General features: G+C 41.0%; 1 protein-coding gene across 1 annotated transcript in view; it reads right to left on the bottom strand.

The window, feature by feature from the left end:
* Window positions 1-13,933, bottom strand: part of Cacna2d1 (calcium voltage-gated channel auxiliary subunit alpha2delta 1) — a 347,097-nt gene that overhangs the window by 100,366 nt on the left and 232,798 nt on the right. The window contains exons 7-9 of the mRNA XM_050139771.1: window positions 6,283-6,352; window positions 3,867-3,917; window positions 2,305-2,404 (exon numbers count right to left, since the gene is read on the bottom strand). Of these exons, the coding sequence (XP_049995728.1) occupies window positions 2,305-2,404; window positions 3,867-3,917; window positions 6,283-6,352 (221 nt within the window). The remainder of the gene's footprint in view (window positions 1-2,304; window positions 2,405-3,866; window positions 3,918-6,282; window positions 6,353-13,933) is intronic.

The raw sequence follows: 13,933 nt of genomic DNA, 5'->3' as shown, positions 1-13,933 counted from the left end.
CAAGAACAATGGCAATGGGTTTTTGATCCTACTGCACGTACTGGCTTTGTGGGAGCCTAGGCAGTTTGGATGCTCACCTTACTAGACCTGGATGGAGGTGGGTGGTCCTTCCCACAGGGCAGGAAACCCTGATTGTTCTTTGGGCTGACGAGGGAGGGGGACTTGACTGGGGGAGGGGGAGGGAAATGGGAGGCGGTGGCGGGGGAGGGAAATGGGAGGCAGTGGCGGGGAAGAGACAGAATAAATAAATAAATAAATAAATAAATAAATAAATAAATAAATAAATAAAATGCCCATGAAGAGACAATCAGAGACCCACTGTTTGAATGGGCATAAAAACCATGAATTCAAAGGCCTCTGGTAAAAGTGTTTAGGGCACCCCACCAACCAAGCTACTGATGCTGATGTAGGGTTGGGCAAGAGTATAGGGAAATTGGAATGGGCATTAGAGGAGAGAAAAGACAAATAGACCATGAAAAATGACTTCATCACTAACTTCAGAAGCTTGCCACCCTCTTGTACCATGTTCTGTTTTACTGCTACTACTGCTAGTAATTTTAATGAGGTAAATCTCCATATTATAATTCACTCATTGGCCAGGGTAGGCACCGATCAGCTCCCAACCAGAATCTATAATTTTCATGTTTTAGAACACCCTGCATGTGACGACCATCATGTTTGCTTATACATGGAGGAGTCTGGTACCTAACATGCCAGTTCTTCAGGGTTTGCAGATTGACAATTCTAAAAAGACTATTCCAGATGGCTTCTAGGACTTTTCAGTGAAAATGGTTCTCTTAAATTAAATTCCATTACCTAAGTAGATTCTCCTTTCCCTGACTTGCTCCTCACTCTTTAACTATGCAATGTGGTGAATATTATGTGGGATGCCCCTCTGTATGCTGTGAATATGTTTTACTACCATTGGTTAATAAAGGAGCTACTTTGGCCTATGGTAGGGCAGAATACAGCAAGGCAGGAAATCTGAATAGAGATATACAGAGAGAGTAGGCAGATGCAAACCAGTTGCAGAGGAAACAAGACATGTAGAAAATGAGGTAACGCCAAGGCCACATGGCAATACACAGACTAATAAAAATGGATTAATTTAAGATGTAAGAGCTAGCTAGTAATACTCCTAAGCTACTAGCTAAACAGGCCTGGGCAGCCGGGAAACAAATAAGCATTCTCCATTTACATTTCAACCTAGGATTGATTAACCACACTGAATATTTTTTTACTTCAAATCAATGTCATTATATATGACAAATTTTCTCATTATGCCAAAGATAACATTTTAAGCCATTCCAATGTTTTTGTCATTTCTATACAAATGAAGCTGAGTAATACCTTCCTATCATCTTAGTTGATAAGGGCCTCATGCCCTTATCTCAACAAGAGTTAGACATAGTCTAACTCTTTGTTTATTTAGACTATGGAATAGCTCCATTTTTTTCTCCCTAGTAATTATACACCAGGAGACATTTTCCAGGGAATTTGGCGTTATCAACTGTGGGTTCTACATTCCATCCATATGATCATCCAGGGATATCTTAATAATTTCATTTTAGGATTAAGTCCTCTCCACTGTAACATCACTAAAGCTACCTGAAGCTTCATTAGCTGTAGGATTGCAGTGATCTCCTGGGTTCCCTAATCCCAGGAAAAGGAGACAGTCACATGTAGACTTTAGTCTCATCCTCCCCAGAGATTTTAGAGGTAGATCATTCTCATAGGTTCAATACAAAACAAAGTCACCAAAATACACTTCGCCTCCAGCCAAATCTCTGTAAATAAAACCACTTCAAATATGAGATTTCAAGCACCATGAAATTCATTGCCTAAATTACATGATTAAAATGAGACATACATCTTGTTCCATTTGCATCAAGTCCAGTACTTTCTAGCTATAAGAAGGCCTAAGATGCTTCCAGACTCATTCAATTGCCTCCTTTTTTCTTCTGTTAGGAGAAACACAATGGTCAGTTGTGCAGGCAAAAGTAAGCATAACCAGCAATAAGCAATCAACTGTTCAGTCATGGTGCCAGATGCTACTTGGTCAGGTGTTCTGACGTGCAGGGGGTCACATCACCTATATGGGCTTCTGTGAGGGAAGGGGAGAGATGCTTTTCGCTCAGTATTCATTATTTCAACAGTGGGGAATGCTAAGGACCTCAGATAGGATGGTGCAGAACAGCTCCGTAAGACACTTGTAACATTCCTACAACGCCCCAGGACACGCCAGAATCTAATTCATGAGGAGACAGGAGGTGGAATTCAGAAAGGGTAAGCATCCATACTCACTGAAGCTACATTCACGAAGTCATCATCCGAGAGGGTTTCTAACATTTCGGAGACTGAGGTCCGGATGAGCTTCAGAGTCAGTCCGCTCACACTTCCGCTCCTGTGAAGAGACAAATCGTCCACATGTTACTAACCAGTCATTTAACAAAGAAAATGATCTCAGTGGCCTCTGGATCATTTACATGAAAATAAAAATATAATTCTGTCTTTAAAAGGTCATCAGCCCTGAAATCATATACATATAATTAACATAGAGACTGAGGAGATTGTATTTATATATTATTTATGTATTAGGAATACACACACACACACACACATCTTTACAATTACAGAAGTAGAGACCATGCATTTGAGAGAGAGCAAGTGGTATAGTCTAAGAGAGATGAAAGGAGGGGGGGGTTGTATAATTACATTCTAATTAAAATAATTAAGAATACAAGTCAAAAGAAAAATGAATAGAGGAAAATAACAGAGCTGCACAGCTGTGAAGGGGTTTGTGGTCAAACGCCTCACCCCAAAGACCAAAGAACAATTCCTCCAGGATTCCTTCATTTCTCTCGTCTCTACTTCCCCTAAGGTAGGACTCATCTCTGGGCAACTAACTTCTGCTTCTACATCACAGGTACACAGAGATTCTCAGATGGTGCTAGTATGTTTGTGTGATGTGTGTATGTGTGTGTATATGCTTATTTGTGTTTGTATGTTTGTGATGTGTGTCTGTGTGTTTATGTTTGTGTGTATACAGAAGTGTGTGTGATGTGTGCATGTTTTGTGTGTCTGTATGTCTGTGTGTGATGCACATGTATGTCTGTGTGTAATGCATGTATGTGTGTGCATGTGTGTGCATGTGTGCAAGCATGTGTATGTGTGCATGAGTGTGCCTGTATGTTTGTCTATGTGGTGTGTGCATGCATCTCTGTGTGTGTCTGTATGTGTGTATATGTCTGTATGCACTGTGTATGCGTGTGCACGTGTGCTTGTATGTGTCTGTATGTTTCTCTGTATGAAGTATGTATGTGTGTGATGTGGGTATATTTGTGTGTATATGTGTATGTTTGTGTGTGCGATGTATGCGTGCATGTGTGTGGTATCTGTGTGTATGTGTGTCTGTATGTCTGTGTGTGCCATGTGCAGATATGTGCCTGTGTTTGTGTGTGTGCACATTGCGTGCATTCACACACACATGTGAAGGTCAGAGGTTGAGGTCAGGTATTTTCCTCTACCACTCTCAGCCATGTTCTGATCCTTTGGCTCGTCTAGTCATCCCAGACAGGGATCTATCTTCTCCGTTCACAGTTGCCATTACAGGCGCAAACCACCGTCCCATCATTAGTCAACTGTTTCCTTGTAGATGCCAGAGATATGAACTGAGATCTTCATCTTGTGCAACAAGCACTTTATTGACTGAGTCAACTCCCCAGTTCCTTGTCAATATCTCAGGAAGGCTTCTTTGTCTGCATGTACAATCACCGCATTGATTTTTCCCAATCTATCATACATTGCTAACTCCTACAAATGTCTCATGCACTCTGGATATAAATAGGTACGAGTCAACTACTCACACATCCACCAGAATGAGCATGTCCTTGGGGGAGGCGGCTCCCTGGATGTACCTGAAACAGAACCACAGAGTGTTTCCTTTCCTCTGTATCCGTCACCGAGATTCGCTCATTTTCATTCCTAGATCTCTGAAGCAAGACATGGTTAAAGCAAAGACCCGACCTATTATATTATAGTAAATGGTGGTGTCTCACTGAAATTCTAAAGTGTTAGCTTGAAAAAAAGTATTTAAGATCACCATAGAGACGCTGAAGGTATGGCTTTTAAAACATACTTTCCAGGTATTTATAAGAAAAGATAGAGAAGAAATTTAGAGAGGAAAATACTAAATTACAACTATGACCTTTTCACTCTAGTGGATAAGAAACTGCGACATTTTAAAATATAAATAAATAAATAAATACAAAGAGGTAGGTGTGCATAAACTTTAAGTAAAAGCAATTAAACAAAAGAAAACACAACAGTTCTGTTAAATAACTGAACTCATGCACTAGCTAATATTAGTATTAAAAATTATTACTAAGAATTCACACCAGAAACTCTCAAAACTTTACCGTGTCCAAGAATAACCCAGGGAAGTGGTTCAAATGCTAATTCCAAAATCTAACTACATCTTACAGAACAAGACCGCCTGCATTTGAAAGACACTGTAGGGAAGATTTAGATAGGATGTTGATTGATGGTGGAGAAATAAATTTGAGAGCAGCTGTTTACTAGAGGGAGGGAAGAGAGAGAGACAGACTACTTGTCTAGTGACGTGGGATTCCCCTCTGTATGCTATGAATATGTTCTATTATCATTGGTTAATAAAGAAGTTGCGTTGCCTTGGGCAGGGCAGAATATAGCTAGGCGTAAAAACTAAGCAATGCAGGGAGAAAGAAGGCAGAATCAGGCAGACGCTATGTAGCCATCCAAGAAGCAAGATTTGAGGCAACACAGCATGAGCCTTCTGGTAAAATATAAAATAATAGGAATGGGTTAATTTAAGATGTAAGAGCCAGCTAAAAATATGTCTTAGCCGTTGGTCAAACAGTGTTGTAATCAATAGAGTTTTTGTGTGACTGTTTGGGTTTGAAGGGGATCAGGTGTTTGCCTTCCTCAGAAGGAGGTCGACATCAAGACTCATCTTTCACGCTCAGCAGCCCAGAGAACAGCTGCTACCAGTTTGCGATTATTTGTGGAGGGAGCAGGGTAGTGTTGTCTGCAATCTGCTTCACTCTGCAAACCAACAGGCAGAGTTCCTCTGTCTTCCCACGGGAGACAGTCTTGCTCATGTCTAGCGTCTTAACCCTGTCCTGGTGGGCATGGGTCCTGGTGTGCTTCTCAGTGGGAAGATGAAAACATTAGGACGGTGTCTGCTCTGGATGATTGGCACTTTGCTCCTACATTTATCAGGAAATGACCATTTCTTAAATACAAACTAGGTTATAGAGTTGTATTTGCATCCATCAAATAACAAACTGTGGAGATATTATTAATAACAGTAATATTAGTAACCATCGTTCAAGATTGTGTTCATGTAAACTATTTGATACTAAACAGGACATCTAAAACCCATTAATACATGTTCTTTCAGTCAACCACTGTGTTGCATAGTATTTGTGTGAACACAGGAGGAGGTTAGAAACAATGCAACCCAATAATAGGGATTTTTTTAATTGAGTGAGCAGATAGCCTTCATTAAAATGATGTTAAGTATTTCTTTTCATCAGTATGTACTTAAAATTCATATGAAAATAATACAAGGCACGATGATGTATACGTGAACTTATTAAAAGTAGAATATTTTAATTAAACTGTAGATTTATAATGTAAATGTAAAATTTAAACACTCAAAATACAATCCATAGCTGAAAGGCATGGAAATTCAGAGTTGTTTTTCGGTAAGCCCAAACATATTGCGGACATTTTCTTGTGCTTTGGAGGAGGATGAATTATTTTAGCAGTGTCAGACAAACAAAACTCCTTTGGGGGGGGGGGAATCCAATCTAAACTCTATGGGTAGACTCAGGCGGCACTCTTAGCTGTGGGCCAGTTCTCATTAGTTCAGTGCCGGAAGCAAACGGGCTCTGACTCTTTGTCATCTCTCCGTTAGGGCTCTACCTCAAGCAAAGTAAGAGTCCGACAGGAATGCCCACCAGCTACAAGAGGCCCCAAGTTGGAAATGAGCATACGGCTTAAAGTAATCCATCTGGAAAAAGTTTCAAAAATCTTTTCAACAGTGTTCACCGTCATTCCCTACCCAAACTCCTCATTTTCACTTATGGTCAGTCATATCTATATTCTGCAAACATCATAGCTTTGTATTTAAGGAGACGGCGCTCATGCCAGTGAGAGAAAGTTTGCCCTCAACAGACGAACAAATGATAGACCCCTCTGTCATTGGCCTTGTCTTTAGAGATAGTCAGAACTTCATACCATGGTCTTCTGCGCACATCATACAGATCAATCTTGTTTGGAGTTCTACTATTATCCACCCAGGGAGAAGCTGAAAAACAAAATATATCAGAGAAACCAAGTCAAAGTACTAAGCATGGCTGGGCTGACAGGTTGTCTTACAGGGTTTAGGGGTTCATACCAAGACTGACAAAATTTGGATGCCATCTCTCGGACACACCTGGTGGAGATGAGAACTGAACGCTAGTCTCTGTCTTCCAGCGTGAGAAAGCCACTGCCCCCCACAAACACGCACAAGGGTAATTAAGTACAACCTACAAAATTAATATGAGACTGAAAAATCACAAAATACAGAATAAACCGAATCCCACTTATCTATATGAGTGTTCAAATACAAAATGCCATCCTATGTCATCAGGGTTTTCCTTCTCAAAACTGGATAGCAGCACACAGTACGAAAGGAAGCCATGGCCAACCCTCTCCTCACAGTGCTGTGGAAACGAGCTTAGACAAAGAGTGTGGGTGGGGTTAACTTAGAAGCTTTTCCTTGACAGAATATGTTCTTTTTTTTAAATTTTTATACATTTATTTATTAAAGATTTCTGTCTCTTCCCCACCACTGCCTCCCCTTTCCCTCCCCCTCCCCAGATCAAGTCCCCCTCCCTCGTCAGCCCAAAGAGCAATCAGGGTTCCCTGCCCTGTGGGAAGTCCACCCACCTCCATCCAGGTCTAGTAAGGTGAGCATCCAAACTGCCTAGGCTCCCACAAAGCATATGTTCTTATACTGAGGAAAGCAGCGCCTTCGATTAGTTGCTCAGCCTGCACTGATCACAGACATTTTTACCAGGTGCAGTGGCACACGCCTTTGATCCCAGCCCTTAGAAGGTAGGGGCTCTATGAGTTTGAAGCCAGTATGGTCTACAGGGACTTCCGGGTAGGTTAGCTGGGGAGAAAAAGCGGCATCTTCTTTCATATAAATACTGTTTTTCTTGGACTCTTAATTTTAAAGTAGCATTATCATAGCCTTCATAGTCATATGTTTAATAAATGATGAATATTGTTGACATAATTTATCAATTTCTGTTTCAAAAGGACAACTTTAAGTTTTAGTTTCAGGTTAAAATTATAAATGAGAGGTTTAAGTACAATTAAAGTTAACTCTCTCCATGTGTATGTGTGTATATGTATATATACTATGCATAATGTGTGTATATATACATATATGCATATATTGTGTAATATCTGTATTATAATGAGTATAATATATGTATATATACACATATATACAATGTGATATATATATATATGTAATACACACACATACATGTTCTTGTTGTCAAGTTGCTGTGTAAACACAGTTCCTTGGTAGCTCGGTACAGCTCTCATCCCTCATCAGAGAGGATCCTTTCATGGTGGACAGACATTGACACAGAGACCCACCACTGGCCAGAGTGTGGAGAATAAGTAATGGGGAAGTTCCAGGCACCAAATTCAATGTCTATCAAATCACCTCCCGCCAATGCTTGAGGAGCAACACTGAGGGGGCCACACCAAGATTGTCAGAGGCAGAGGATGGGGAGGATTGTTGCCAGGCAGCATCTTCCCCGCACACGACAAGGCTGGTGCCCTCAGGAACTCTGAAAATCTCGAGTTGTGAGCCCTGACCATGATCCTGTCAGTCAGCAGTCTAGCAGGGGCCACGGGAGGCTTGCGGGGCTAGGGGAGGGCTACCGGGACAAGACACGTTGAGCTAGTTTGCTTCAGAGACAGAGTATCTGGCGCGTGTCCAGGTGGATGAATGGACACCCACACACATATGAGAAGTCTCTAATTGGACTCAGTGGGGTGTATGAGAAAAGCGCGAAGTAAGTGGAGAGGAGGGCACAGAGGGGCCGAGAGGAGGGTGGTGTGATCGAAATACACACTTTACATGTAATAAATAAATATTGTTTAAAAGATAAAGTTTGGCTTTAAAACTTTATTCTGTGAAATAATTTAAGCAGAAAATCAGTGACCTATGAGTTTCAAAACTTTTACTTCTGAAATTAGAAACTAAAACTAAAACTTTTTGGCTTATTATACTTATTTTGAAATGTAAATAATTCATACTTATTCTAATTAAACTACATTTACTCTGATCAAAGTCCTCTCAAACTCTTTATTTCCCCCACAGCCTGGGCCCAAAGAAGGCAAGGACTTAGCTCACGAACTGCAAGGCAGTTTTATGCCCCAGGAGTCCCACACAATGAAACTGTCTGGACATGGGACTCAAGAAAACTCCTAACTCAGATGCCATATGCAAAACGATACAGTTCTCCATTTTCTTCACTAGGAAATCATGGAAATCACGGAAACTCGTGGTGAGAACCAGGCTTATTATCCAACTAAGATAATTTGGCTAATTAGAATATGTCAAAATATACACACAACTCAAGAAGCCCTTCTTGACTGCGGAATTTCGTGAGTAGCTAAATTATGAAATGACTTATTCATTTTAAATGACTAATCACATTTACATAAACGGTAAGTTTAAATATAGCACTCCCCAAAGAACCAATTACTGGCATAGTTAATATAACATCCATTAAATTTATTTCTTTAAAATCTGTTCAGTTCTCATCCTTACAAGCTAGAGTATCAAGGCTATAAATGGCACACTTTTCCTTGTGGTAGTTTTGGAATTAAGCAACAAATATGTGGGTAGACATATTAGTTCCCATTCCACTATTAGTGTAAAGTATCCGTTAATATCTCAATAACCATAAAATATCTCAATAACCATAAAAGAATTTAAAGAAATTGTGCACAAGTTTCTGTGCCATCTCTCTGTTGATACATTCATTTCCTCTCCGCCGGAATGCACTCCTTTGGTTTGCTGGATTAAAATGATGTCAGCTTTATAAATGCTATTCTTTTCCTAATTAGCACAGGCCCATGTATTTTGCACAAGTGATGAAGACACTGGATGAGAAAGGAGGGTTTCCTGCTCTGTGTGATCTGTTAGCTCATGACCTCCTGCCCACGAGCGGTTTGTCTGGGGTCTGTCTGCTGCAGTGCCTATGTGTTTCCCAGACTCAGATCCCATTGTTTCACACTTTCCCTGGTCCTCCATGTTTTTGTAATTTCTGAAGCTTCACTAAGCTCCCAAAGTTCAGAAATAGCCTACTGAAACTGGGTTAATTATAATCCCCAAACGCCCCAAAATCTTTTCTTTCTTTCTTTCTTTCTTTCTTTCTTTCTTTCTTTCTTTCTTTCTTTCTTTCTTTCTCTCTCTCTCTCTCTCTCTCTCTTTCTTTCTCTCTCTCTCTCTTTCTCTCTCTCTCTTTCTCTCCTTCCTTCCTTCTTTCTTTCTTTTTGGACAGAGCTTCTTGTCAACATTAGGCATCCCAGAGGATAATTTTCTAGCAAATTCCATCAGTATGATTCGTCTGCCTTTCGGGAACATACCTGTGTCTCCGGAGAATTAGAATCTCAGGTCAGGGAACTAGGCCATGAGGACTTTATTTCAATCTTGGTTAGTGGTAGCTATAGATTAGATTATTTTATAACATATCTGTCACCTGTATATTCTTTATAGAATTTCCAAGTCTAAAAGACCTTCTCATCTCAATCTCTGTTACAGTCAAGAAGTCTTTCAAATTTATGTGTGCAGGTTTGCAATTGTTGTGCCATGTATTTGTGGCGGCAGCTGAGATGTGTGTAGGTACACCTATCCACGACCAGGCTCCTGTGGGCCAGAGGAGGACACTGGGTCTGCTTTGGAACACCTATAGGCAGCCAGCAAGCCCCAGCATGCCTCTTATCAATCCTGTTGTGAGACAGTTGCCCACACCTAGGGTTTTATGTTGGGGATTTGAACTCCATCCCTGCACTTGTGCAGCAAGCATTCCTACTGGCTGAATCATCTATATCACGTTACTAATTATTAGCCTACAAGAAAATTTTCTGGGTCTAATGCTACGACTCTCTTCACCTCTCCTGAGTGATCAGGTAGCGATGCACAGAGCTGAAGAGACTGTGGTGACTTCCCACAGCCATTGTCTAAAAAGAAGCCAGGAACTGAACAATCTCACCAATGACTTTAGTAACTGATCACGTAAGATGGGAATTTTAAAGTTAATACGAAATTGTATTTCTTTCTCTCTTTTCTCCATTGTTGTGAGGTTTTTTTGCATGTGTTTGGGTGCACACATCTGGTACACGCAGGGCCCTAGGTGGATCTTTGGAATCATACTCCATAGCTCTCCAGCGTGATCCATTAAGGCAGCAAATCACAACCAAACCCAGAGCTCAGTGACATGGCTAGTGTTGCTCTCCAGCTTCTTCTGGGGAGTCCAGTCTCTAATTTCCTAATTACAGAAGGGCCACCACGTCTAGGATGCATTTCCGTGAGTTCTAGGAATCTGGACCCTGGTCAGTCCCCAAGTTTTAACTCCTAAACCATGTCTTAGCCTCAGGTCTCTTAATTCTTTATAGAGAACATCAAGGTGAGACTTCTGCTTTCACTAAGATTGAAATTTGTTGATAGGAATTATTATGCTCCATAAAATTCATATATTTCCTTAAAGACGCAGGAATATAGGTGGGAGGATGCTTGTTCATTTTGGGTTGCCCAGACCCGAAATAATCATATAGAAACTATATTCTTGCAATAGTTTGGCCGAAGGTTTAAGTGTATTTCTAACTAGCTCTTACATCTTAAATTAACCCATTTCTATTATTTTATATAGGCTCGTGGCTTATTGGTAAGGTTTTGGGGCCTCTGTCTCCTTCAGCAGCTACATGGCGTCTCCCTGACTTCACCTTCTTTCCTCCTCTATCTGCTTGGAATTCCTGCCTTACTCTATTCTGCCCCCGCTGCAGGCCTAAGCAGCTTTATTTATTAACCAATGGTAATAAAACATATTCGAAGCACACAGAGGGGAATCCCACATCACGAGAAAATTAAAAGGCTATAATTTACATTAAGGGCAAGAACATTAAACTTTAATAACATCGCTATTCTTAGGTGGCATATATTTCAAAATATTTATCATCTAATATAAATTTTCTCATATATTTACTTTAAGTAAGACAAAGTTATACCAAATTAGAGTATTTATATTGTGGTAAAATTAAAGACTATAAATTCTTCTGTGATATTACTAATTGGTATGTAAAATCCCACCGTGGTATTAAGTGGTATGTTATTTATCCAAGCTCAAAATTATGAAAGATCAAATAGCAAAGAGAAAATGTCTGTGTTCTGCAAATTAAGTTTTATAACCATTCACTGTGGAACCCAGTTCAGGAGAGGAAATCAGAGCTTCTCAGGTCCCTAGGAAAGGGAGAGTTTTCACCTTCCAGATCTCTTTAGCATTCCACCAGGACTTGAGGATGGCTGGAGAGAGCGTTAGAAACACACAGAATTTCTGAATGCATTTCTGAATGAATCATCTCACTGACGGTGATAATGATCACTTACAAGGACATTTTCCATGACCCCCACCCACATGAGCTGCGTCTTTTGCTAAACCAGCTGCAGTATTATTTTGGCACCCTTTTTTTTTTTTATCATCAATTGCCTAACAACCAAAGTATTCGTTTTTTTATTTCACTTATTGGGGAATAAAAAAAAACGGTTAATGATACATTGAGGACTATACCTCGTGGTAGAAGCACCATGACAAATGACAGCTCATTGTACTCCCATTGGTAAGTTCAAACATATTTTGGTAACTGGAGACTTCACAAAAATTTAAAAAGCAGTACATTTTATACACTCAAAAAAAAAAAAATGACAGGACAGTCAGGCAGATCTTGTATCTCGGTGCAGCTGAGAGCCAGCAATGTGAGGCTTGTTCCAGTCATGTCCTACAGAATATCAGGCACATGATGAGTTACGGAATCAACTTGTCTCATCTACCCGACAGAATTTACAGCTGCCATCATTCCAAAATAGATTCTCCATAGCTTCCGCCTTGTGCCACAGCCCTAGAATGGGTGGGTGGAGGAAAGAGTGTTCCTCTTAAGTGAGTTCAGCTAGTACACTCATAGAGGTGGTGGTGCACGCCTTTAATCCCAGTACTCGGGAGGCAAGGGCAGGTGGATCTCTGTGAGTTTGAGGCCAGCCTGGTCTACAAGAGCTAGTTCCAGGACAGGCTCCAAAGCCACAGTGAAACCCTGTCTCGAAAAAGACAAAAAACTCTGAATCCAGATAGTACACTCAGACTGAAGTCTCAAGAAGATGTAGAAAAACAAATGGCTAACCTCTTTAGACTTTGATTGATATTGGAAACATTCAAAAGATAGAAAGATGAATCTATCTTAGTGTTAGGACAGAAATTGTCGTAAAATATAGTATCAAACACCCCATATCTTCTCATAGCAACAGTTTGTTAGCAACTCTAACTTCGGAACTACTTGTCACGTGCTCGTCACGTATGCACTAAGTTCCCCTCCGTGCAGAGTGTGACGGTGCTGGACCTCAGCCTTCAGGAAGCAGAGGCAGGTGAACTGCTGTGAGTTGGAGGCTAGCCTGGTTTGCATAGTGAGGTATAGGCTAGGCCCACAGTGAGACCTGTCTCCAAGCAAACAACAACAACGAAAACCCAAATAAATACCGCGCTAAGAAGTTCTGCAGAGATCTAGGACCATCAGAGTTACTGTTTCTGTCAGTGGTTCGCTTCCAAAGCCTCCCAAACCAATGGACATGGAGCCACAAGGGCAAGGGAGGGTTGTGGGAAAAGTGCAGATCACGTCAGGACAGCCTGAGGCAGGGGTGACAGACTTCCTTCACTGTTTATACTTGGGAGACCTGGCAATGAACTGGTTCTGATAGCACAGACATAGGGAAGCTCTAAAAAATGAGGTCGGGAGTCAGGTCGTCACTCGCAAACGATACACGGATCCAGACGACAAAGTCCTGTGAGCAGCCGGCAAGCTCTGCCACAGGTGTAGACCCAGGACTGGAAGAGCAGTAAACTCTGCTTTTTCCCATTTATTCTTTGACAGTCTGATACATGTGTATAATAAATTTCGATCCTTTTAACTTCCCATTCTCCTCTTCCTCTAGCTTCCCATTTCCTTCTCTTGCTGAAGCTCATCCTCTCCCTCCCTCCCTCCCTCCCTCCCTTCCTCCCTCCCTCCCTCCCTGTCTCTCTGTCTTTCTCTCTCTCTCTCCCTCCTTCTCTGTCTCTGTCTCTCTGTCTCTCTGTCTCTGTCTCTCTGTCTCTCTCTCTCTCTCTCTCTGTATGGTTGCCTGCAAACTCTTTATTAAAACAACAAATTTTCTATAGTCAGTAATGGCTTCAAAAAGGCAAGCTACCCACGAGGAAAAGCTTGAAATGCCCTATATTTGGAACCTACGATGTATATAGAAGATGTTAGCAATCCGAATTACTTCCAGATGAAATTTTAGAATTCAGATTGCTTGCCTAAGAAATTCATCGATCGGAGCAGAGTGGCATATGCTTTAAATCTCAGCACGTGGCACCTTTGGACTCCACAGGCCCGTAAGGGTGGTATAGTAAACTCTACCATAAACAAATTTAAATTAAAAGGTGAATTCATTGCAATAAAAGAACTGGAATCCAGCTACTAGGCATTGCCAATGTTGTTCATAGTACTACAAAACATCTAGGTATAATCTACAGACATGCTATTCATATACGAGCGCCGCTCTGGGTTCAAG

This window comes from Alexandromys fortis, unplaced genomic scaffold, assembly GCF_014885135.2.
Source record: "Alexandromys fortis isolate MF-2015 unplaced genomic scaffold, M_Fortis_MF-2015_v1.1 scaffold_38, whole genome shotgun sequence".
NCBI lineage: Eukaryota > Metazoa > Chordata > Mammalia > Rodentia > Cricetidae > Alexandromys > Alexandromys fortis.
Note: the sequence above shows the minus strand (reverse complement) of the source record. Positions and strands in the feature narration are given on the sequence as shown.